The sequence below is a fragment of the Diplotaxodon limnothrissa genome, linkage group LG20 (genome assembly GCF_057381915.1).
Source record: "Diplotaxodon limnothrissa isolate DT_005_m linkage group LG20, D_limnothrissa_male_GT1.1, whole genome shotgun sequence".
NCBI lineage: Eukaryota > Metazoa > Chordata > Actinopteri > Cichliformes > Cichlidae > Diplotaxodon > Diplotaxodon limnothrissa.
In genome coordinates this window covers 4,658,573-4,683,328 of record NC_140615.1, presented here as the reverse complement: position 1 = coordinate 4,683,328, position 24,756 = coordinate 4,658,573, and the positions used below count along the sequence as shown (strand labels likewise).

Genomic DNA, 24,756 nt, shown 5'->3' with positions numbered 1-24,756 from the left:
TAAGACCCAATCGGAGCCTCCAGGAAAACACCCTGACAACAAGATCAAGATGTGTACGCGTGGAGTGATGCACAGTGCACACATAAACAGTTAATCTCCAAAACCTCAAATGGCTCTAATGTGCCGGATCATAGTGGAGAATGCCAGTGCAGATTAAATCTGAAGTGCTCCGTAATCCCCTACTGTGTCAGAAAAAGTTGTAGCCCTCCGCAGTTATCAGTGTGGCTGGGAATGCCGTTCATGTGAGTGTGTTTATCCCCTCTGTGACCCTGCGCTGCCAGCTATTAGGAGATCAGTCCACTGTATGACTTGTCTTGAAGTATGAGGTCAACATCGGATATTTTAAAAGAAGCCTCACAGGGTCACTGTCATCTGGTCTTGAATGAGCTCTGAAAATGTCACAAAAATGTCACAAAATGTCTGGCTGCCAAGGAGAAGGACTGATAATTGCTTATAGATGTGAGATTTGTCACACATTTTTAATATGCTCTTAAAGATGCATTCATTGGTGATACTGTGCCTCTATCACAGCATGCTGGGCAGGTTCAGCCGATCCTTGGACGAAGTACGCATTCCTGGTTTGACATACTGACACACATCTCACAGGGAAGGCCTGTAGTGCCAGTACACCTCAGGCCCTGTCAGCATTCATTCTCTTGTGTGCTGAAGCGCCCTTTAACCTGCCCCAGCTGTGTATACACACATACACATGCACAGATACATTAGCTTCCTGCACCTCAGGGACATTCTCTCAGCATTCTCTCTTGGCCAGTTGGCCCTCTCTGTTAGTATGGTGTTTTCCAATCAGCACATTCCTCTTTCTCTAGACAGACACAGTGAGACGATTTTGGCAGCACACACACAGGGTGGGGTAATGCTCATATCCTGTCCCCTGACCTCAGATTACACACAGTTACTGTACTGTTTTTGTTCATGCTCACACTCAAAAACACCACATTCTTGCACTTAACACATACAGCTTTTTCTCTGTTTTGAACCAGCTGTCACAGTCAGTCTTTAAACCCAGAGCCTTTCAGTGTCTTTCTTCCCACTGCCAGCCACATAGCTGGTGTGCCTGTGCCAATCCGTGTCTGTTGTACTTGCCCGACACCAGCACAGACTCTCTTCTGTCTGCGTTAATGACCGACGGCGCTCCGTCCATCTTTCCATCTCTTCCCCTTCTTCCCTCCCGGCACCAATTGGGCACCAGGACTGGGCTTGGCGTAACCTTGTCTCCGACAACAATAACTGCTCCAGTCCACTACAATCAAGTTGCTGCTGATTGTCTCGCTTGCATGTCTGCCTATGAGTGTTTTCCTGTGTATAAACAAGTCTGTAGCATGCTAGAGAGATGGAGAAACAAAGACTGCAACAAGCTGCTGTGTCTGAATTTCAGCCTAGTGTGTGAACCCAGGCATGAACTCCAAGCTGAATGCTTGCCATCCCCATTTTTTTCTTTTTGCTCCCCTGCACAGAGGGAAAGACAAAGCACTCGGCACTCAGTCACACACTGCCTTTCACTCTAAAACTGTTCAACTTTGTTTTGTTGGCTTTTTCTCTACGAAGGTTATTCACTTTTACTCTGCTTCTCTTAATATGAGTGTTGTGAAACCTACAAATTGTATCGGAAGGATTAAAAAAAAGAAGTCTCATATTTAACTCATTCTGGCAGGCACACACACAATCATAGAGGGGACTTCCTTTCTGATTCTCTTGTTTATACAAGCAAATCCTACACTCCACTGGATAGTGACCAGAGTGTGAGAAAACTTTAAGAAAAAACACACTCTATCTCAGTCACACACGAAACTCCCCACCCAGCCCCGGCTTATCCAGCACACCTCCCTCCGGTCTCCCTGCTGAACCTTGGCTCACCGTTTCTCTCCTTATTTTCTTTCATTGTTGCTTAATGCACACACTGGTCTGCATTCCCTGTTGCTGCTAGTGACTCTCAGCCCCCCCCCGTAGGTCCCCCCCATTGTCACTGGTCAGTGTGGAGGAGGTGTCAGGAGATTGAGGTTAAGCAGCCGTTTGGCGATTGGCACTTGACATAGCATGCGGTGTTATCGCTGCACACAAAAGAAGGCGACTAACAGAGAGAGTGTGGGAGATTGTAGCATTAGGATTGTTTGTGTTTTCAAGGGGAGTGTGTGTATGTAAGGGTGTGTCTTTCATGCATGTTTGCAGTGAGCAGACTGTGTGTTTTGGGGTCCCAGTTTAATGGACTTTGTCAGGCCTGTGCGGCTCTCTAGCACACTCTAGTATCACTGGGAATCCTGCCAGGCCGAGGCCGAATGAGGAAGGGGTGGTGCTGGGTCTACAGTGGGAAAAGGTCGGGACAGATAAATGACCGAGTCCCATGTGAAACTGGCTCACATGGCTTCCTTTTTTGCTCTGCTTACCATCCCAACTATTCCCAATGTTTTGGCACTGTTCTCTGCCTGGTTACGTGCGGCTCAGTGGAATCATACTTGGGTTTTATAGCCAGCAGGCATGTTTATTCACTGGGGCTAATGTAAGGCCAAACAATGGTGTTATCTCTTCGCCTTGTTGTAAATGGACTTAGCTGTCAGCATGTGGAGTTCAGTGGATTTGGTTTAAAGTGGATTATTATTATTATTATGACTCAACCCTCTGAAAATGTATTAGTGAAAGCAGAGGCTGTACATGTGTGTGTCTGTGTGTACGTAGTTGTCTGGAGTTTGTGTGGTAATTATGACTAACCTAACAGTTTGGTGTTGCTGTCCTCTCTCCTAGGTGACATCACGCAGAAGGGCTATGAGAAGAAGAGAGCCAAGCTGCTGGCCTCCTACATCTCCCATTTGCCAAGTAAGACCAGTTCTTCTTCTGCTCTTGGAATTTTTTCATGTTGCATTAAAGCCTTCCTTCTTCTTTTTCTCCATTTGTGTTTTTTTTTTTTCCGCCTCCCCTGTCAGCAATGTTATTGTTGTTCAGGCTGAAAAGCAAAACGAGGCTAGATTGCATAAGAAGATTCCTCAAATTTACATTTGAGCTGATTATTCTTTCACATGTGAAAAGAACAACGGAGGCAAAAAATGGATTCTTTATGTCGTATTGTACTTTTTTCCTTTTTTCATTTCTTTGAGAAGAAACTTGACTGACTTCTCAGTGTGAGTGTTGATTGTCTTTGTCCAAGTTAGCAACATAATTTCTGGCTTTCTGTGGCACTCTAGTGGCCAAAATGAGAATTGCACATAAGGTAACCAGTGATGCACAAATATCTTTAATAACTGCATCACCACAGGTAAGCCACGGATGCACAAACCCATAGTTCCTGTCAGACTTTCTGCTGTATTTAGTGCGTACCCAGTAAATGTGATACATTCTGAAACTGGTTTCAGTTTACAGCTGTGGGGAAGTACTAAAGCTTCTCTGTGTTACTATGTGACAGACAAACTGATTTGTCTGTCAGTTTCCTCAAGCAAGGGTGTGGTGTTTCCTTCGGAAAGTATTGCACCATGCTAGCAGCGGCATGAAAAAAACATCGTTCTCGATGTGTCACTTTAAGCTATTTAAAAAAAAGAAAAAAGGAAAAAAAAGAGAGCACCACTACACTTCCCTTTCCTCTAGTTTAACCTTTGTTTTGACTTGTGCTGCCAAAACATTTATGTGATTACACGCAAAGATCGTATATTAATCTAGATTTCAGTCCCGTTGTTTTTAGTGATTTTTGCTTTCGTTTGACTTTTGCTGGCAGCTTGCTTTGAATGTCAGAGCATACACCAGAAAGCTTTGAATCTCCAGGGGTGACCGTGTGCTCCTTCACTCGTCCTGTTATCCCTCAAAACCATCATCTCCTCAGGGACTCAGTTACCCAGTTCCCTCCGGGACGAAAAGACAGTTGACTAAAAATATAAATGTAACCCAGTTTCATGTACTCTGTTAGCAGTATAACTTGCATCAGTCAAGTACATGTCCTTATTTCACTGTTCACAGGCTCTGTATGAGGCTAAATTTGGAGAGCTTCAGAGAAGGTCATATAATATTTATGCCTACACGTTGCTGTAATAGCATTATGTAAAGCAACGTGTGCTCTGTTTGTCTGAATTTCCTGGATCTCATGTTAGATTGTTTGTTTTGCTTTTATTAATGGTCCCCTAAATATAGACTTTTATTGACTTTTCACATGCTGGGCTCTGTTCTGTAGATGTGGATCTGCCTCTACCAGATGTGCAGCTTTCCCCGAGCCGCAGTGCCGACCCTAGCCCCAGTCCTGAGGCCCCGGGCCCCTCCACCTCTTCAGCCTCCAGACACCATCGTTCACACCGCAGCGGAGGCGCCAGGGACGAGCGCTACAGATCAGGTATGCAGCACAAAATTCACTACAAAAGCACACAGGTACAGTTGGGGTCAAAAGTTTACATCACGGAGTTTACCTTTAAATAGTTTCTTTGATTTGGAATGAAGGTACAACAAGAGTGGAATGAATGCAAACAATTCAAGTCATTGTTTTAACTTTAATTGTTAAAACAATTATAGAATTTCATTTATTTGGGAGCTATATCCTCACAAACTTTCAACGGGGTTTAACGTTGGCGCGCTAATGGCATAACCTGGTGCTCCAGCAATTTCCACTTCATGGCAGGCGCGAGCCTCGGTGGTTCCTGGGTTGTTCCTAAACATCCTTATCATCTGAGGGTGACAGAAATTTCTCCAAGAGACCTTATCAACCTCTGTAAATCTATAATTCTCCTTGGATATAATCACTGAGTTAGTTGGATTTTTTCATTGTCCAGAGAATTGATCATGATCACTAACCTGAAGTTCACAGGTTTTGTCCTTGTTGTTTTTCTCACTCGGGTTATTCTCTATTCTATATTTATGTAGACATCCATACAGAAGCTGTCCAGGCAGCACTGGCCAAACATAAAGAGGAGAAAATGGCTCTTCCCATGCCAACCAAGAGGCGCTCAGCCTTTGTCCAGTCTCCCATAGATACCTGCACACCTCCAGGTAAGCTTGGTTCCACCCACTCTGAGATCAGATGGTTGCTGGTGATTGTAGCTCCTAAAAAATACCCTCACCAAAACATTAAAAGTTATTGAATTATAATTTCTTTCACGTTTTCTCTTACTCTTAGACACATCTTCTGCATCAGAGGATGAAGGCTCACTGCGCAGAAAGGCAGCACTCAGTGCAGCACTAGCTCAGACCCTGCAGAGCCCCGACTACTGGATCAACCGCTCCGTCCAAAGCTCTTCCACATCCTCATCTGCTTCCTCCACCCTCTCCCATGGAGAGCCCAAGAGTCAGCCCCAGCCCCAGCCTCAGCCTGCTGCTTCCTTGTTAGCTGACGTGCTAGCCCACACACGCATTGGTAAACTGTCCTGGTGGAGAACTCCCAGCGTTGATCCATAAATCTCAGTGATGGTGTCACTGCCATTGATGATGCTATTTTTCTCCGCCCTAACAGAAAACAGTGTCCCCCCAGATGTGACGTCCTCTGCTTCTCAAGACAGAGGGTCCAGGGTGGATCTTCCCCCAGCAGTCAGGGGCATGAGCCGTGGACAGAGCCGCTCCAGCATGCTGGATACTGCTGACGGTACACTCACTTAAGCCAGAATGTCTGTTAACGTCTGGCTGTGGTACAAATATGTATAAAGTTTTATGTGGGGAGAAAAACCTCTAAAGTATTCTTCATTTTCTGAAATATTTGGAATCTGGGTGACTGTCTTTTGGGTCTTTCCTCATTTCAAGCAGTTCAGTCATTTTGGTATTCTAATCATGACATCGGACGATGTTTTACTGTTTTGCATTGACTGTGTGGTTCAAAGCATTGCAGTGAGAAAAGTGATTGAATGTGTTCCAATCAACATACAATCTACCCATGTTCATCCTCGATCACCTTCAACATCATCCTCATGTCACTGTGTGGTGAATGCTGCTAACGACCGATATTTTGTGTTCTTTCTTTTGGGTCCATTAATCCTGTCCCTGTCTTGACTTTGATTTAAAAAAGGAAAAAGAAAAGGTAATATACATCGAACCTGGGGAAGGGGAGGGATGCCGAAGAGGCCCCAAGTAGCTTGCTTTCCATCCTGATATCTACCTCTCTTTACGTTTGTCTCATGCTGTAGGTGTAGAAGTAGAAATCTTCCTTTATAGTATTTTCCTGAAAGAATTGTCCACTCTGTGTCTCCTTGTGTGCAAATTTCCCTTTCAAATTTTTCCTGCTGCTGATTCTGTTCCTGACTGTGCTAGTGCGTAGGTTACTGCCTGTGTGAGCGAGAGAGCGTGTGTTAAAGTAGAGATTCATGTTTGAATAAACTTGCATGTGTGGGTGTCTGCGTGTCATTGTTTGTTTGCATATGTTGGTGACGGCGGCTGCTCTCGGTGTTTGTCCAGGCGTGCCTGTCAGCAGCAGGGTGTCCACTAAGATCCAGCAGCTGTTGAACACACTCAAACGACCCAAAAGACCGCCGCTCAGCGAATTCTTCCTCGATGACTCTGAGGAAATCGTAGAAGGTGTGGCACATAACACAATATGTCATGCTTGATTTTCACCGTTGTGTGTACTGCAGCACAGAAATCCTCTTGGTTGTTTTGAAAAGGGTTTTCACTTCTTTAGGAAGTCACCCAGAGTGTTGTGACACCACAGTGTTACAGCGTTACACCCAGTACTCACAGTTTCTTGCTTGCCAATTCTCATGCCTAGTTCCCCAACCGGACCCCAACACCCCGAAGCCTGAGGGACGTCAAATCATCCCAGTGAAGGGGGAGCCCCTTGGGGTGGTCAGTAACTGGCCTCCTGCCCTGCAGGCTGCCCTTGCCCGCTGGGGGGCCACTCAGGCCAAGAGCCCTGCCCTCACTGCCCTGGACATCACTGGCAAACCACTCTACACACTCACATATGGTGAGCGACACGTTGCCTCGTAGGAATATTGAAGTCGATTTTGAGCACAAATATGGGTGTCTGTATTGTTGTGTCCACTCTATAAATGTCAGGTATATTTTTTGCATATGAGCTGGATCAAAGGAAGAAATATTTGTTGGCCCGAGTAGAACAACTCCCACATTACATTGCCTCCAGTGTGGACCCATAGTGGGTTGGGAAGTTAAGCGATCATGGAACAGTTATGCAACAATAATACACAGCAATTTAACAGCAAGAAATCTGGCCTGTGGAAAACAAGATGACATTTTTCTTTTCTTTTTTTTCTTTTCTTTTTTAACCTGTATAGGTAAACTGTGGAGTCGCAGTCTGAAACTGGCCTATACCCTTCTGAATAAACTGGGCACAAAGACTGAGCCTGTCCTTCAACCTGGAGATCGAGTAAGAGTTTGTCAGTCATTTCTTCCTAAGTAAATTGTAAAGTAGCACGACGAGGAAAATCATTTCCTCTGCTTCTTAGGTGGCGTTGGTGTATCCAAACAGTGATCCTGGCATGTTCTGGGTGGCCTTTTATGGCTGTCTGTTAGCTGAAGTCATCCCTGTGCCTATTGAGGTGCCGCTGTCCCGACAGGTAAATATACCTGTTTTCATAGCAGTTCTTCTGTGGGATTTCTGAAAAATGCTCCACATGTTTAGGACCAAATGCATGGTTTATGATAATGAGAGCCTCACCAGTATATTATTATTATTATTATTATTATTTCTTTTAGTTGTCACAGTTTTGTCTGCTTGCCTGTCCTTGTGAGTTGAAGTTTCCTGACCTAAGCCTCTTTTCATAGGATGCAGGGAGCCAGCAGATTGGCTTCCTGTTGGGCAGCTGTGGTGTGAGTTTGGCGTTGACCAGTGAGGTGTGTCTCAAAGGGCTGCCCAAGACACAAAATGGAGAGATCATCCAGTTCAAAGGTCAGCAAGACTAAACTGCCTCTGCTAATGCTGCTGGCTCATCAGGAATCATCTCTGGATGCTTTCATTTTATTGCAAAATTAGTGTAATTAGTGCAGCTTTTTTCCTAATGACAGCTGTAATAGTTTTTGTGTGCTCCATGCTCTTTGTGTCTGCGTGTTGCAGGTTGGCCAAGGATGAAATGGGTAGTGACCGACACTAAGTACCTGACCAAACCATCCAAAGACTGGCAGCCTCACATTCCCACTGCCAACACAGACACTGCCTACATAGAGGTAGGCAGTTCAATGCATTTCTAATTTCTGCATTCTAATTTAGATTCAGTTTATCTTTAGTAAACTGTTATATATTCAATTATGTATCTTCTGTAACTCGCACACTATTATTTGACTCTGATATTAATTTTGACACGTTGTTGACATCTGTGTGTTTGTCTGTGTGTTTGTTTCTCGCTGAAGTACAAAGCGAGTAAGGAGGGAACAGTGATGGGAGTCGCTGTGTCCAAGATCGCCATGCTGACTCACTGTCAAGCTTTGACACAAGCCTGTAACTACTGTGAAGGTCAGAGACTATAAAACACTGCATGTAACTTTGTGGACTTGAAGCTGGTGAACGCACTCATTTGCTCATGTGTTTTCTATCTTAGGGGAGACACTGGTCAATGTGTTGGACTGTAAGAAAGATATGGGCTTGTGGCATGGCGTCTTAACGGTGAGACTGGATGTTTCTGCTGCTGACTAGATGCCCTTTATTTGGTGTGTGGTACAGTATGTTATTGACACTGTTGGTTTTTATATATTTTTTCCTTCCCTGCAGAGTGTCATGAACAGAATTCACACCATTACTGTGCCATATGCTGTCATGAAGGCCTGTCCCATGTCCTGGGTGCAAAGGGTTCACATTCACAAAGGTTGAGCCAAATGTTCTTTCTTTTATACTCCATATTCTTATAATTTTACTATGTTTGCTTAGTTAATAAGCAAACAATATTAATAAGACAGAGTATTTTACAGACTGCTAGGATAATAATAATGTTAGAAAAAAAAGTTTTAATAAGAAAACAGTAGAGAAATGATGCTTAAGGGCTTTTTCTTACCCTCTCATAGCACGTGTGGCCTTGGTGAAGTGCCGTGACCTCCATTGGGCCATGATGGCCCATAAAGAACAGAAAGACATCAACTTGTCTTCAATACGCATGCTTATAGTAGCTGATGGAGCCAACCCATGTGAGTAACTAATGTAATAAACAGTCACTATACATGGCCATTTTAAAATGTTGTGCTGTGGGTTTAAGCTGCTTTTACCTACTTTTGTTAATGTTTTCACCCTTTGTTTACCTTCAGGGTCTGTGTCCTCGTGTGATGCTTTCCTGAATGTGTTCCAGTCTCATGGTCTGAAGCCTGAGGTCATCTGTCCGTGTGCCACCTCTCCCGAGGCCCTGACTGTGGCCATCCGCAGGTACAACGTGAACCACACGAGCAAAGAGATAAACAGAGAGACATGTGCTTTTCACACATACAGGGATAAATTTGTTCATCTCTGTGAGAACAAAATTTATACAGTTAAATTTAACCGAGACGTCCTTTATTGAAAATGCATGAAATCTGTAAATATTCATAGGGATGCAGCAATTACTCGCAAATAGTATGGGTCATGAAAATGGAAAAATACACTTTTCAGAATAAAAAGTTAAAAGCATGTACATTTTTTTACCTTGTACAGGCCAGGTGCGCGAGGTGCTCCGCTGCCAGCCAGGGCCATCCTGTCCATGGGCGGGCTGAGCCACGGAGTGATCCGGGTGAACACAGAAGACAAGAACTCTGCTCTGACTGTACAGGATGTGGGTCACATTATGCCTGGAGGTTAGCCACAACTGTTAGGTGTAATTGGCAGTGCAGAAGTGCAGCAGCTGTCACATCTTTACTGTACATTCTGACTGTATGGCCTTTCTTTTAGAATACAGAAGCTCAAGTCTACATAATTCTAATGTTTTGACCTGTTTTTGTTTGTTTCAGCTCTGATGTGCATTGTGAAGCCAGAGGGATCTCCTCAGCTGTGCAAGACGGACGAGATAGGAGAGATCGTGATCAACTCACGTGCTGGAGGCACCATGTACTACGGCCTACCGGGTGTCACCAAAAACACATTTGAGGTCTGTCACAGGTTTAATGTTGTCACACAAATTACAGCTTTGTACCAACATTTACTTTTAAAATGGTAAATGTTGATGGCTTAAAAAGGTACAACATGCTGTGGCTTTTGAATTAGTGGAATGAGACATGATATGAAGTTTACATCAGTCTCCGTACGTCCCCTCTCTGCTATAATGAGCTCCGTCCCTTCTTGTTTGACCTTGTGTATTTAAAATATGGACTCATGGAAAAGGAGTACTAGTTTTAAATTACCCACTAGATGGAGCCACAGACGTCACTGAATAATTGCTTTATTTCTATTTCCTTATTTACTAATAAAATGCTTTATAGACTTCATGGTTTAAATATTGTCCCATTATTTTTATTAATAGAACCCACTAAGTGTTTCTTTTGGCTTATACTATGTTGTACTACTACAACTGCAGTATTTTGGGGTATGCAGTATATTTACCCTTGAAATGCAATCTGTGCTGTGTTTATGACACTTGTCTCTCTCATCTGTGCTAATTTCTAGGTGATTCCAGTAAATCAAGCCGGAGCACCCGTTGGAGAAATTCCCTTCACTCGAACTGGCCTGCTTGGATTCGTGGGACCGGTAGGTCGCTCATGCACAATTACAGTAGTTCCAGTACTCTGCAATTGGGATGTCTGTGCTGAGTTAAATATGTCTGCTCCACAGGGGAGTCTGGTATTTGTTGTGGGAAAGATTGAGGGGCTCCTGATGGTGAGTGGGCGACGGCACAATGCAGACGACCTGGTGGCCACGGCGCTAGCAGTGGAGCCGGTCAAAACAGTTTACAGGGGGAGGTGAGACACTGACAGGCCGCTGTGAACCACAGTGAGGTTTCACTGTGCTCCCAGCGTGTGTGTTCATGCATTACATTACTTCATAATGCACACTGAGTAAGAATGTTCTAGCGACGCACACATGTGAGCAGGGATAATTTAGTGATATTTAATTGGTAATTAGTAAAAATCCCTTCAGCATCCTGCAGCTTCTGCTGGTTTCTTTGTCTAGCTGTGTGTTTGCACTCACTTCTCTGTTGGCATCTGTGCAGGATCGCAGTGTTTTCTGTGACGGTGTTTTATGATGAGAGGATAGTGATTGTGGCAGAGCAGAGGCCCGATGCCAGTGAAGAAGACAGCTTCCAGTGGATGAGTCGAGTGCTGCAGGTGAATCACACATCTGCTCATATCATCTTGATTAATATTATGTTATTCTGTATTAACGTGTACTTGATGCATGTTCCATCTTTAGGCCATTGACAGTATCCACCAGGTTGGCCTGTACTGTCTCGCGCTCGTCCCAGCCAACACCCTCCCAAAGACGCCTCTGGGAGGCATCCACATCTGTGAAACCAAGCAGAACTTTTTGGAGGGAAACCTTCACCCCTGTAATATCCTCATGTGCCCACACACCTGTGTTACAAACCTTCCCAAGCCCCGGCAGAAACAGCCAGGTGGGTTGTCTTAGACATTATGGAATCATGCTTGTATACAATATAAAGCTGTAGCATGAAGAGGGAGCTAGAAATAATGAGGATGTGCCATCAGCTGGCAGTTGAAAGTTTGTCGTTGTGTAACCGACTCTTGATTGTTTCTGATTTCCTCAGTGGACGTTGGTCCAGCTTCTATGCTGGTTGGCAACTTGGTGGCAGGGAAACGGATCGCCCAGGCTATAGGGAGAGAGCTGGGCGTGGTGGAGGACCAGGATCTCATTCGAAAGGTACTGCCACACAGACCAAACTCCACTGATTTCATATATATGAGGTCTAGTAGTGGATTTAGCAGAGTGCAGCACAGTTTTTCACCAGTTTAGTTTGTAGGAATTTGAATTGCCTTAATATCTAAAGGAGTCAGTGTCTATGATGTGTACAACACCTGCACAGTGAGACCATTAATAAAAGATTTGCACGCTATAGCAAAACTGCAATGGTTGCTTTATAGATGGCAGAAGATTAATGAGCAAGTGTTTTGTTCAGATTGCTGTATTGACATTATTATAAGCTTGAACTTGTTTGGATTTTGGATTAAAAAAAATGCTTATTTAATGTAGTAACTGGAAAATTATCAAATTCTTTAATCATTTTAATGTCATACAAACCTGTTCAAATTAAGCTGGTAAGGTAAACTGATGTGTAAACATGCCATGAATGCAGGTTTAATGAGATGAGCCTGCGTCTGTCAGGCAGTATGACTGCTGATGCCTTATCCTAAATCTCTGTTGTTGTTCTGCCTTTACTTTGCTTGGGTTGGGCTTTAGCTCTGTATGTGGCCCACCATGATGGTAAGGCTCTAGTCTGGCCTCCCCTCCCCCCTGCATCCCTCCCACCCGCCTCTTTGCTCATGCTGCTTCTGTCAGTCAGCTGTGATAACCTGACGGCCACCAGGTACAGCTTAGCCCGGCGAGATGACCGTGCAGGCTAGCTTCCTTGTCCAGCAGAGGTCCACACATTAAAACTAATATACAGCAGCACATTACAAATGAGGTCACATCCTACATTCATCCGGGCCTTATTTAATAGTCCCACGTCGCCATCTTATTTTAAGCCTGGAGTTGGCCAGCAGCCTGCTGCAGCTTTGCCAGACCAAAAAGTCAGCAATGAATTAAAAGACATTGATCTCCTCTGAGTGAGAAGAAGTTTCTTATCTTTTACAAAATGTGCAAGTGCAAGGCTTAAGCAATTATAATCTGTCACTTAGCATATATAACTGCAGAAGATGTTCTAATAATATACTGTGATGCACTATACGTATATCCTGCGCATTAGTACGAATTAGAATATTAGAAGTATTTTGACGTGCACCTCTGCTTCCTGTGTTCACTGTGACGCTCCCACGTGCAGCATGGCTTTATGAGTTGCCAGGGCAGCTGGTCTGCATGATGTGACTCCTCACTCATTGTTGACCAGAGCACGACGCACAAACGATTACTTTTCCAGTGTCTGACGGTGCGATACTGCTGAATATCCCTGTACGTCTAGCTGGTGTTATCTTTACTTGTTTTTTTTAATGTTTGTTTTTTACGTGCTTCCTAGTGGTCACCTGGCTTCTGTCTTGTAAAGGGATTCTTTACTTTCAGGTCCTGTCCTTGTGTGTCTGGTGCACTGCTTCCTCGGCTTTTTGACACCACAGATTGAGATGCTAATGACATTAATATATTAATAGTTCTATTAATACTCATTTATGTAACTGCGTAAATCTTGTGAAGTGCCTTTATTTAAGAAACAGCATTCTGAGGGACTAGCAGAAACTTTTTGTTTTTAATCAAAGTTGTCATGACCCCTTTGTTTTAAAGGCCCACAGATTGTGAGCTTGTGGCTCCAGTTTGCCTCCTTCCTGGTGCAGATGGTCCCAGCATGACCTTTCACAACTTAAAAAACCCAAATACTCTGGACACCTCTGTGCTCCTGTTGCGTCACACTGTGTCCTTGACGTACTTTAAAGTGTTTTCTGTTTAAAATGAACAAATCTGTCACAGAGAGGACTGATTATATATTTATTTGTTATTTTGAAGACAGGCTTTAAAATATTTTTCTCTTTAATCACTTTCAAATAAGTTATTATTTGCCAACAGTGCCGCTTTGTGTAATTATATCTGTGCATTAAAACATTGTTTGTGTGTTTAATCATCCATCTGTGATGCGTATGTAATGAGCGATTCCTTTCTTTGCCTTTTCAGCACCAGTTCTTGTCTGAAGCTCTGCAGTGGAGAGCCCAAATGGACCCTGACCATGTTTTATACGTGCTGCTCAATGCTAAGGTAGGCTAAACATGAGCATACAGTAAACATAAGAAACGTGCGCATACGTGGCGTGCACCATTACCTTTCTTTTACCTCGGAAATGGTGCCACTCTGTAAATGGTGATCCATTTTGTTGTATGAGATCATCTGTACCAGCACTGTTTTTGCTCTAGGGGGTAGCAGTGTGCACAGCAACTTGTGCTCAGCTACACAAGAGAGCAGAGAAAATCACAGCTACCCTGATGGAGAGAGGAGGTCTCAACACAGGAGACAACGTGGTGCTGCTTTATCCCCCGGGTATGCACGCCGTTATTATACGTTTCAACTCTTCCTAGTTTTTCATATCAAATAATATGTAAAAGTGCTGTTGTTTAATGTAGTATTTTAACGGCGTCGTAGTTCAACCAGGTTCCCGTCTCCTCCTCCTGCAGGTATCGACCTGATAGCCGCCTTCTATGGCTGTCTCTACGCGGGGGTCATCCCTGTGACTGTGAGGCCGCCCCACCCACAGAATCTGGCTGCTACTCTCCCCACTGTCCGCATGATCATTGACGTGAGTGCACTTCACCACAGCTTTTTTTTTTTTTACTCGAGTATTTCCACAGTATAATGGAGTAATGTATGTGGAATTATTTGAGTACATTGAGTAGTATTTAAACTGTTTTTGTACTTATTCTACGCTCATTTTTCATTTTCAGTTTAATTTTTTTTCACTTAATTTTGTAATGATTTATCCAAAACTAGTAGTTCACAATGAGAACACAGTTCTGTGAGTCTTCTCTAATGCAAATACATCATTTTTCTTTGTTTTTGTTTTTAAGTGATCCACAATCACAGCTAGGGTTCCTTATTCCCAATTTCCCTGAAAATCGAGCTGTTTGAATAGACAGACAAACAGCAACGGAGACAAAAGCACAGTTATGACATTGCACTGTCCATACTGGATCACTTTCATGTACTGAAATATGCATCGCTGACCTTAAAACAAATATGAAGCTTTTTTAGCCGCCACTTTAATAAACTATCACATCAACGGAAGTGCCCTTCACTAATGAAATGAATACTTCTGTTGGCCACTATAACTGATTTCCCTGAGGCAAAGCAAATGAAATTGGGCTTTACTTTGGAGATCAATGAAATATCAATAACTGAATGCTTCACATTAATCTGTGGCTCTAAACGACCGCGTCTGTGCTCTGTGTTGTGTGCCACAGGTGAGCAAAGCAGCCTGCATCCTCACCACACAGCCTCTCATGAGGATCCTCAGGTCCAGGGAGGCGGCTGCCAGCGTCAATGTCAAAACGTGGCCCACGATCATTGATACAGGTGACTGAATTAGGAAAGCCTTTAGAGTAACGTGCAGCAGCTGGGTGTCGCTGCGTTTGTGCACGTATTTAGATGCTAGCAGGTTTGGCTTGAAATAGTCAAAGCACAAACAGTGTCTAACTTCAGACATGTACAGTACGTTTCAGTTATTTTAAGCTCTCATTTCTGAAGATAAGAGTGTTGCAGTGAGTTAAAAGTAAAAGTATGGATTTTTAATATGTGCATTGAAAGGATAAAATTACACGTGAAATGATATCACCTTCCCTTTCAACCAGACTATTATCAGACTGTAGCATTAAGAGCAAGATGTATTAGCAAGAAGTATTTGATTTATTTTGTCCAATAAAGACATAACATAAATTCACTTCGCTCGCATTACAGATGATCTTCCAAGAAAGCGGCCTCCACACATCTACAAACCTCCTACAGCTGAGATGCTAGCCTATCTGGACTTCAGTGTGTCCACCACAGGCATGCTGACTGGAGTCAAGGTAGATTACTCCCACAAATCCTGTACATACTCCAAAAATAATAATAACAAACAAACAGAAATGACTGTGATTTCATTTTTTTTTTTTAATATGAATTTCTCTAGCCAGAAAATGTTTAATTTTCTGCTTCTGTGTCTTCTCTTGGATGTTTGACCTTCACCCAGCTGGTCTAGTTCAGTGTATTGACAACAGAATTATGACACAGAGATTAAATATTTTCATATTTACACAGACATGGCCAAAAATATTTGGTAGTTGCACAAATTGTCTATTTAACATACTTTGTTTGTTTTTATGATATAGTGAAGGACATTTGTGCAGTTAAAATGACATTCAAATTTTTTTATTGGTTAATAAATCAAATTTATGCCTACAGTCAGTATTTACAGTGTGCTGACATTTTGGGATGCTGACTGTCCGTCTCCTAAGCTGATTCACTCCTGCCTCATTGGTATTGAGGTTGTTTGTGGGCTTCTGCTTATTCACGCACTTTTTTAGGGCTGACCATAGATTCTTGATCGCATGAACATCTGGGGAATTTCCTGGCTGTGGCTCTGAAATGTTAATTTGATGATCTCAGAGCCACTAAGTTATCACTTTTGCCTTGAGACGTGGTGCTGGAGACATCCATCATGCTGGAAAATGCACAAAGCATTAAAGTGCTCCTTTGGTGGAGGAAGAAGTTATTCTTTGAGGAAGCTTTTAGTGTGGTCAGGCAGAAGCCCACAAACTGCAGTCAGCTTTGAGCATTGCTAAAGCGGGAATTGGCCCAGAAGCTGATGTCCAACTTGCCACAGAGAACAGCAGAACTTATTAGAAGAAGGACCTCTAAACACTGTTTGCATAAATCTGATTTATTTGCCAATAAAAGTTGTTGAAATTTCTTATGATTGTTTTTCACTGTATCGTAGAAATGAAAAGAAAAACTTGTGCGATTTGCCAAATCTTTAGTACGAGCCTGTTGATTTTATGAGGTTAAAAGACATGTAAGAAATGGTTAATTTAGATCAGATTTTATATACAACAGAGGAGTGGAGATATTGAAGGTATATGAGTTTAAATACCTGAGGGTAAACCATGCAAAGCAAGAAAGAGCGGTGAAGATGAGAGTGCAGGCAGGGTAGAGTGGGTGGAGATGACACTGAATAATTACGCACACCCCACTTTGCAGCTATTTATTTGTAAAAACTGTTTGGAATCATTTATGATTTTCGTTCCACTTCTCAGGTGTGCACCACTTTGTGTTGGTCTTTCACCTGGAATTCCAATAAAATTGATTCATGTTTGTGGCTGTAATGTGACAAAATGTGGAAAAGTTCAAGGGGGACGAATACTTTTGCAAGCCCCTGCATATGAGAGGGGAGGATGCTAGAGAATAGGGTGAGATGGAGAAAGATGTTCTGCTGTGGTGACCCCTAGAACGAGCAGCTGAAAGAAGAATACACATTTTTAACTCTAACATGCTACCTGTTCTAATGGTCATCAAACTACGTCTTTATTGATACATATTGAGGTATTAAAATCATACTAATGAGGTGAAGTTTAATGGAGTGAGTCTGGTGGATTTCTTAAAAGTTTCTCTGCTTCTTCAGATGTCTCACGCTGCGGTCAGCACTCTGTGCCGCTCCATTAAACTGCAGTGTGAGCTCTACTCCTCACGCCAAGTAGCCATCTGCCTGGACCCATACTGTGGCCTGGGCTTCGTCCTGTGGTGCCTCTCCAGGTAATTCCAACACAAACATAAAGACAGAATGCCATTATTCTTGTAACACACAGCTTTGCTGTTGCTGACAGTTTTCTCTCGTTTCCAGTGTTTACTCAGGTCACCAGTCCATCCTTATCCCTCCCCTGGAGCTGGAGAGCTCGCTGCCTGTGTGGCTGAGCACGCTCAGTCAGTACAAGATCAGAGACACCTTTTGCTCGTATTCTGTCATGGAGCTCTGCACCAAAGGCCTGGGCACCCAGACGGAGATGCTGAAGGTCACAAACACACTCACATAATCTCCCAGATGTGGTTCCTCCTCTCAGATTACCGTGCTGTCATTTCTGTTGTTACTCTGACAAACAACACAGTGATAAATTACTTTATGACAGAAAATATTACTGCTGTGAAGCAGAGTAATAAACACCTGTCTCAGGCTTAAAAAATGATTCACCTATTCATTCAGACAGATCACCTGCCAGCGAGCTAGCATGCTAATTAAGTAGATTGTATGTTTACAGCGTTATGGGCCTTACATGTATCATATCTGTTTTAAAATCACTATCTGTCTCTGTCTGTGCTCATCTTCATTTTATCCTTTATCTGTCCTCATTCGGTTTTCCTTCTGCTTTGGATGAAAATGTTCAGTAATGCAGAGTCCATGTTTGCGTCAAGCTACCGTCTACACCTGTTAAAAGTGAGTGACCTTTAGCCGCTCGTGTCTGCAGGCGCGCGGTCTGAACCTGTCGTGCGTGCGGAGCTGTGTGGTGATAGCAGAGGAGCGTCCTCGCCTCGCTCTCACGCAGTCCTTCTCCAAGCTCTTCAAAGACCTCGGCCTTTCACCTCGCGCCGTCAGCACCGCCTTTGGCTCGAGGGTCAACCTAGCCATCTGCCTTCAGGTTGGTTTCGCAAATATGCAGTCTTATGAGGACATTTTGACCCAAATCAGGCTTTTTTTTTTGGTTCTGCTCAACAAAAATAAAAAACCATGTCATCTGAGCTGCACAAGGAGATGTACTGAATGTTAATAACTTATGATAATAACTTATTCATGTTCTGTAAGCTAAAAAACTTTATTTTTAATGTATTACCCCCCCGTGTCACTAGGGCACTGCTGGACCAGACCCCTCCACTGTCTATGTTGACATGAAGTCCCTGCGTCATGACAGGTAAGGCTGAAGACTCTCATAAAGCAGCACAAAGGCAACCACATTAGTCACGTGGTGCAGCTGGTGGACAACAACAGAAAGACTGACAGGCTTGTCTTTTCTGTGTCCCTCAGGGTGAGGCTAGTGGAAAGAGGAGCGCCACAGAGTCTTCCACTCATGGAGTCGGGCACTGTAAGTATTGATCACTGACTGGTAAAACTCACTTATGTGATGCTCACTGTGGCCACAGAACCAGAGCACTAAAAGAGTTGGTTAAAGGAGTCTTAAAGTGAAATTCTCCTCTCATTTCCTTCTCGAAGATCCTACCAGGAGTGAGAGTCATCATAGTCAACCCAGAGACCAGAGGCCCACTGGGGGACTCGCATCTTGGTGAGGTGAGTGCGCAAACATGTGCCACAAACCGTCCGATTTCACTGGCACGGAGTAAAAGAGGGCGACAGTGAAAAGATTTATTTTATGTTGATTTTTAGTCAAATTTCTCTCTTCTTGTCAAAATTTAGCAGCCAAAGTAATTCAGAAAGTCTTTTTTTTTTTTGTGCAGATTTGGGTGAACAGCCCACACAATGCCAGTGGCTACTACACCATTTATGGGGAGGAGAGCCTGCAGGCAGACCACTTCAACACCAGGCTCAGCTTTGGGGAGCCCCAAACTCTGTGGGCCAGGACCAGTTACTTGGGTTTCATCAAGAGAACAGAGCTGCTGGATGCAAGTGGAGGTGAGAGGACATTTGATATTTGGTGACATTGTAATAATGTAATAATGACTTGGAGAAGCAATTGGTGTTGAACCCTTTAAAATGTAAATGCTTGGTTGTACTGAAAGTTCTCATCACAAATGCATCACAACATTGGACCCTAATCTACAGGTTGCACAGTTGTAGCCAGATCTTTAAAACAAGACACTTTATATTGTTGGAACTGTAAATAATCAAATAGTTTTGTCCCCGCCACAGATCGCCATGATGCCTTGTTTGTGGTGGGATCCCTGGATGAAACGCTGGAGTTGAGGGGGCTGCGTTATCACCCCATCGACATCGAGACGTCCGTGTCCCGCGCCCACCGCAGCATCGCAGAGAGGTAAGGAGCAGCAGATGTGCACTTAACGTGGCGTTGTTGATCCTCGTAGCGAACAGTAGCAGAAACCTGAACTTTTCCCACTTCTCGCTTCGCAGTGCCGTGTTTACATGGACCAACCTGCTGGTGGTGGTGGCGGAGCTTAGCGGCTCGGAGCAGGAGGCCTTGGACCTGGTGCCACTCGTCACCAACGTGGTCCTGGAGGAGCACCACCTCATCGTCGGAGTGGTGGTCATCGTGGACCCGGGGGTGATCCCCATCAACTCCCGGGGAGAGAAGCAGAGGATGCATCTACGAGACTCCTTCCTGGCTGACCAACTGGACCCCATCTACGTGGCCTACAACATGTGAACACCCTTCACCAACTGATGCAGAAACCTGAGCCAGGCTCCGAGAACAGACAACGAGGGAGAAGGACTTTGGGGACGTGTACAGTAGCAGCCCCGAAGTTAAAACCTCAGACACACTCATTGGAAATGCCAAACGGCGTGGGAACGCGAGAAACGACTCAAGTACTGTAACGACAACATGCTTCCCTCTCAGAAACTGTTCTGTCTTTACTTCCACCTGCTCGATTGCTGCAGTCCAGGTTCACTGAGATTTCTACTGTGGGGCCTGACACTTTCTCTGCTCCTGAAAGGTAGATGCACGTGTCGACTGGGAGAAATCCCATCATCCTTTTTTTTTCTGCACCCACCTCTCCCTCGTCAATCAAACTCATGTTTTTAGGATATTTTAATTACTCCCAGAAAGAGAAGAATGGAATTCTCCCCTCATTTTTCTATCCTTTTGCTTTCCTCCTGAACCATGCATGCTCATGTGTCAGATTTTTCAGTTTTTTTTAAACCCGTCTAATCTTGAAGGTGCACTGGAACTTCTCCCCTTGCACTTTACGTCCTCGCACCTCGATTTCCTGTCTCCTGCCTCCCCCACCCCTCATGCCTGCTGCTGTCAAAAAGAGCAAATCCACATCAGTATTAAAAGCGCCACAAGCAAGCACAGCCCACAGCGGGCAGTCCTGACACAATTGCCCACCAGGTGCACAGTGGCGTCCACTTTCCATCACACGCGATGTTTGCTGGCAGACTTAGTGTCGACAATGACGAAACAAAAAAATATCTTAAAAAAATGCTTGAATTACTTGTTGGTGTGGGAAAAGAAAGACTTCATGAACCCGAGTAGTAAAGATGAACCAGATTCTTCATCTTCGGTGTGAGTAGGAGTCGGTGGGGTAGATAGCTCGTATGATTGTGATAGTACTAATCTATTTTTAAAAAGCGCCAATTTCCAGAACAACTTTCGAAACTATAGTCTGTGTTTAGGTGTGCATGCCAGCTGGGAGTGCAGGTGACGTCTACATGCGGGCTCGAAACCAAACGAAAACAAGCTTCGCGAGCCAAGGATTCTCACAGCAGTTATTTCGCTGCCTATGCTGAATGTTCAGGCTTTGTCACAGTTTTTGTGCCTCTCATGTAAAAGCATTCACAGCCTCCCGGCGCTCAACAAGAGCTGCTCTTAAAGAGGAAATAAGTACCCGGTGTTAATGAGGGAGACCAAGAATGTTCTGAAGTTATTCCCAGACAACCTTCTGTTTCTCTTCTCCTTTTAACCCATGTTTGCAGTTAACTCTCTTTACTCTTTATCTGTCAGCTAAAATGTTGTAAAGAAATAAATACGTGTGACTATAAATGACAGCACTGTTTGTGTTGTACAAATGTAGCTATAGCCAGTATAGATGAGCGTTTGGTTCATCTAAAGGTTTTGTTTTTTAAGGAAATATCTTGAGAACGTTGGTGTCTCTGTGTGAATGTGTAGTTTTTCTCACCGGGTATTTATTTTCTTTACAAAAATCTCACAAAGTAACATCAACAAACTTTTGTGACTTCACCCATGAGAAGAACTAACCGGAAGTGATTTGAAATTTGTCCGATCACACCTTCAATGTGGTCTCCTTGTGCACCCCAGAACAGCTAATGCACCTCTCACTGGTGCGTTAGACTGAACACATTTCAGACTGGATTTAGTTTTGCTGAAGAGGAAAACACCTCAGGGATACAAATCTGGCACAGCAAGTGCAACAGGGAGGCTTTACAGTAGAATTTGGCCTGGATCCTGTGGACTCATGAGCTGAAAACTATTGTTTGTTCTTTGGGTTGTACATGACAACCAGCTTGCTCAGTCTGACAGTTTTGCAGGGACATTTTTGTAACCTTAGGAAAGTAGGAGAGATAGCAAAGGCCAATTTAATCCAGGCTCTTGCAGCTGAGCTCCAGCATCACCCGACATGTATGGGGAACTTCCAGGGAGAGATTCAAATTAGAAAGTTGAGGGAAGTTTTTAAGGTTTTCTTTTCGTGGGTGAAGTCGCCAAATTTCTTTTATAAAGTCAAATGTTTAGCTCTAATGTGGCTTTAATGTGATGTTAATACATCGGAGGCTTAATCTGGAGTTTGGCACTCTAGGCTCTGAAAACCATAGCAGACCAAAAAACCGCTAAACAAAATTTAAGGTCCAACTTCTCTGTGTTCAAGGGCCGTTTTGTTCGGCTTCGCCTGGCTTGGTCTGAGGTTCTGAAGTGAGCTGCTAGCTTTCAGTCTGTGTGTAGTTTTCCACCTTATATCAAAGAACGTGTTTAATTTAGTGTCACAGCTGATTAGATAAATGTAGAAAATCTGAAGGCAAGTCGGTGCCTTTTACCATGGTGACATTTACGATAATGGACCATTGAATTTAAAAAAAAAAAAAAAAAAAGCAAAACAAAGAAATCAAGAATGAGGAGCTTTGCCTTATTAAACCTGTGGAACTTCTGTACTTTTATTGCTTATTTAAAGAACTGTTTCACCGAATCTAAGCGAGAAATCGGAAACCAGTTTGTAGCTCAAAACTCACACATACATTTTAAAAAAAAGAAGGTTTTTTTAAGAGGAAGGCTGGTGTTTTATGTTCGTGCTCATACCTTTCTGATTTTAACATAACCGTCATCACTCAGATCCATTAATTCTGAATGTGGGCAACACTTAAAAAAAAAGAAAGAAAATGAACTGGGAACAATCCGCAACAAACCTGTGATTCAAAAGATTTTTTAAAAATTGCAGAACCCTCCTTTAAAAAGTGAAGTAATAAAGATGTCTGTATACTGTATTTTAGAGGTCAAATACTGTATTACTGGTGTTAATGTGTACATGAAAATGAATCTGTAGATAAAAAAAAAACAAAACAAAAAAACTTGACTTGATCTTTCATACTTGACAGCATTTTCTGCATTGTTATTATTTTAAGGTTACCACATCGCAAGCAACAAAAAAGGTTTCAGTGGGCAGGAACAAACGTGCACTTTCCCAATATCATTTTATGTGTGTGTGTGAGTGTGTGTGCGCGCGTGTGTGTTCAGCAGTGATATTTGGCTTCTATGGTGCAACAAGTTTTGTCTTTTGTAAGAATTTTCCCAAAATGGTAAACCTGTTATTTTGTTTTTTTTATTTCTTCTGTTTTTTTTAATGTCGCCTCCACTGTATTTTTACTCTTTCCATCCAAAATTGGAATTTTAATATATTTTCTAGGGATTTCATCAATATTTTCCTGATGCAATCTTTATCTGCAAGCAGCTGGTTTGATGTAGGAGCGGCTTTGTCGCGCGTCGATTAAACCACTTTTCAATCGGTGACCGACACCGACGGCGTGTGTGCGTGCCAGTGAAATTGGAGTCACGCGTCTTCTGAGGTTTCTGAGGCTGCTGTGTGATTATTGCTTTGTCGCTACTGTTTCACTCTGACAAGTTTTAATAAAGTTTTATAATTTCATGTTGGCCTTCAAGCCTTTTCAATAGACATTGGTGCTATTCAATAAGGGAAAGTTGACAGTTTTGTTCTCCAGTGTCATTACAAGAAGATGCCCTTTTGTGTGAAACCAAGTCATTCTTTTTCCATGCCAACATGTCTTCAGTCACTCCATACTTGCATCATCATCGGTTCGGGATCTGATGGACAATGCGCTCTGAATATATAGTTTTCATATTGTGTTGTGACGAATGGCGAACATTTCAAACCTCCAAAGTTATCCTAAGCACAAAATGTAAATGTACCTGCGAGGTAATGAAATTAGGATCTTTTACTCGTACACGCAAACGCAAAACCCCACAAACTCAAGGGCCCACAATGTATACCTCAGCAACTGTCTGTTCACTATGCATCGTCGAGCTGCAGCAAAGACATTCTCAACTGGTTAATGGTGCGATAACTTCTAACAACAACAACAACATGTCTTACTTGACAAAAACACTGTCACTCTGTCATTGGATGTGTTTCATGTCAAATAATAAAAAAATTGCTTTGTCAGACTTGTCTTGTACTTCTTCTTTTCTCATCTATCTGCAACCAGCTGCTGTTACAAGAAAGAAAATGGCATCTTCCCTCCAGCAGGTGTCAGTGTTTCTGCTCTGTGTGTTTGTGTTGGGGGTGTTAAGATGCCACACTTCAGTTTTGCTTAGCGTTTCTTACAAATATTCACATCTAATAAAATAAGATATTTCTTTACTTGAACCAACAGATAGTTAATAGTTGATTGATGATCAACTAATTGCAACAAAGGTCCCGTCAAACCACTTTATATTCTACGGTAAAGTCCCGACAATATATAAGGGAAATTCCAATAATCGCACGACTTCCTACTGGCAAACATTTGGCGACAGTGGGAAGGAAAAACTCCCTTTTAACAGGAAGAAACCTCTGGTTGGCTCAGGGAAGGGCAGATTTCTGCTACGCCCGTTTGGGAGTGAGGGGCAGGGGGAGCGATAAAACCACACTGTGGAAGAGAGCCAGAGATTGATAATAAGTCATGATTAAATGCAGAGTGGAGAACACAAAGAAAGCGAAAAAGAAACAATGCATCATGGGAAGACCCCAGCAGTCTAGGCCTGTTGCAGTGTAACAAAGTAGTATCAGAAAGGAAGAAGCTGTGTATTTAGTTACTTTTTTTTTTTATTCATTTATTTTTTTATATATATTAATGCAAGAATAATTCGATTTCTGAAACAGACTAATTTAGTTTTATTTGACACTGGAAATGTGTTTCTTAAAAGAAAAGCTTTCTTAAAAACACCATCTAGAAACTCTAGATCAGGCTAATCAGTTAAAATCAGGCTGTTAATACATTTATATAATCACCTACAGACATGCCATTAATCCAGGAATTAAACTTAAGCCTTTTAACATCTTAATACAATCTGTTGCTCTTAATAAAGTTTTTTTCTGGATGTTTTAAAGCTTTTATTAGGAAAAAAAGG

At 43.0% G+C, this 24,756-nt stretch overlaps 1 protein-coding gene across 1 annotated transcript in view; it reads left to right on the top strand.

Annotated features, from left to right (window-relative positions):
* Positions 1 to 23,747, top strand: part of dip2ba (DIP2 acetate--CoA ligase B (putative)a) — a 47,731-nt gene extending 23,984 nt beyond the window's left edge. The window contains exons 2-38 of the mRNA XM_085345003.1: positions 2,758 to 2,829; positions 4,169 to 4,324; positions 4,849 to 4,974; positions 5,102 to 5,338; positions 5,435 to 5,563; positions 6,367 to 6,486; positions 6,677 to 6,874; positions 7,203 to 7,294; positions 7,374 to 7,484; positions 7,693 to 7,816; positions 7,982 to 8,091; positions 8,275 to 8,377; positions 8,463 to 8,527; positions 8,633 to 8,726; positions 8,923 to 9,042; positions 9,160 to 9,274; positions 9,539 to 9,678; positions 9,832 to 9,968; positions 10,484 to 10,564; positions 10,649 to 10,776; positions 11,028 to 11,142; positions 11,228 to 11,429; positions 11,583 to 11,695; positions 13,652 to 13,732; positions 13,888 to 14,011; positions 14,146 to 14,267; positions 14,929 to 15,040; positions 15,422 to 15,531; positions 17,124 to 17,254; positions 17,343 to 17,511; positions 17,962 to 18,132; positions 18,341 to 18,402; positions 18,516 to 18,573; positions 18,702 to 18,776; positions 18,944 to 19,118; positions 19,356 to 19,479; positions 19,575 to 23,747. Coding sequence (XP_085201129.1) covers positions 2,758 to 2,829; positions 4,169 to 4,324; positions 4,849 to 4,974; positions 5,102 to 5,338; positions 5,435 to 5,563; positions 6,367 to 6,486; positions 6,677 to 6,874; positions 7,203 to 7,294; positions 7,374 to 7,484; positions 7,693 to 7,816; positions 7,982 to 8,091; positions 8,275 to 8,377; positions 8,463 to 8,527; positions 8,633 to 8,726; positions 8,923 to 9,042; positions 9,160 to 9,274; positions 9,539 to 9,678; positions 9,832 to 9,968; positions 10,484 to 10,564; positions 10,649 to 10,776; positions 11,028 to 11,142; positions 11,228 to 11,429; positions 11,583 to 11,695; positions 13,652 to 13,732; positions 13,888 to 14,011; positions 14,146 to 14,267; positions 14,929 to 15,040; positions 15,422 to 15,531; positions 17,124 to 17,254; positions 17,343 to 17,511; positions 17,962 to 18,132; positions 18,341 to 18,402; positions 18,516 to 18,573; positions 18,702 to 18,776; positions 18,944 to 19,118; positions 19,356 to 19,479; positions 19,575 to 19,827 — 4,655 coding nt within the window. The 3' untranslated portion in view covers positions 19,828 to 23,747. The remainder of the gene's footprint in view (positions 1 to 2,757; positions 2,830 to 4,168; positions 4,325 to 4,848; positions 4,975 to 5,101; positions 5,339 to 5,434; positions 5,564 to 6,366; positions 6,487 to 6,676; positions 6,875 to 7,202; positions 7,295 to 7,373; positions 7,485 to 7,692; positions 7,817 to 7,981; positions 8,092 to 8,274; positions 8,378 to 8,462; positions 8,528 to 8,632; positions 8,727 to 8,922; positions 9,043 to 9,159; positions 9,275 to 9,538; positions 9,679 to 9,831; positions 9,969 to 10,483; positions 10,565 to 10,648; positions 10,777 to 11,027; positions 11,143 to 11,227; positions 11,430 to 11,582; positions 11,696 to 13,651; positions 13,733 to 13,887; positions 14,012 to 14,145; positions 14,268 to 14,928; positions 15,041 to 15,421; positions 15,532 to 17,123; positions 17,255 to 17,342; positions 17,512 to 17,961; positions 18,133 to 18,340; positions 18,403 to 18,515; positions 18,574 to 18,701; positions 18,777 to 18,943; positions 19,119 to 19,355; positions 19,480 to 19,574) is intronic.
* Positions 23,748 to 24,756: the final 1,009 nt, after the last annotated feature.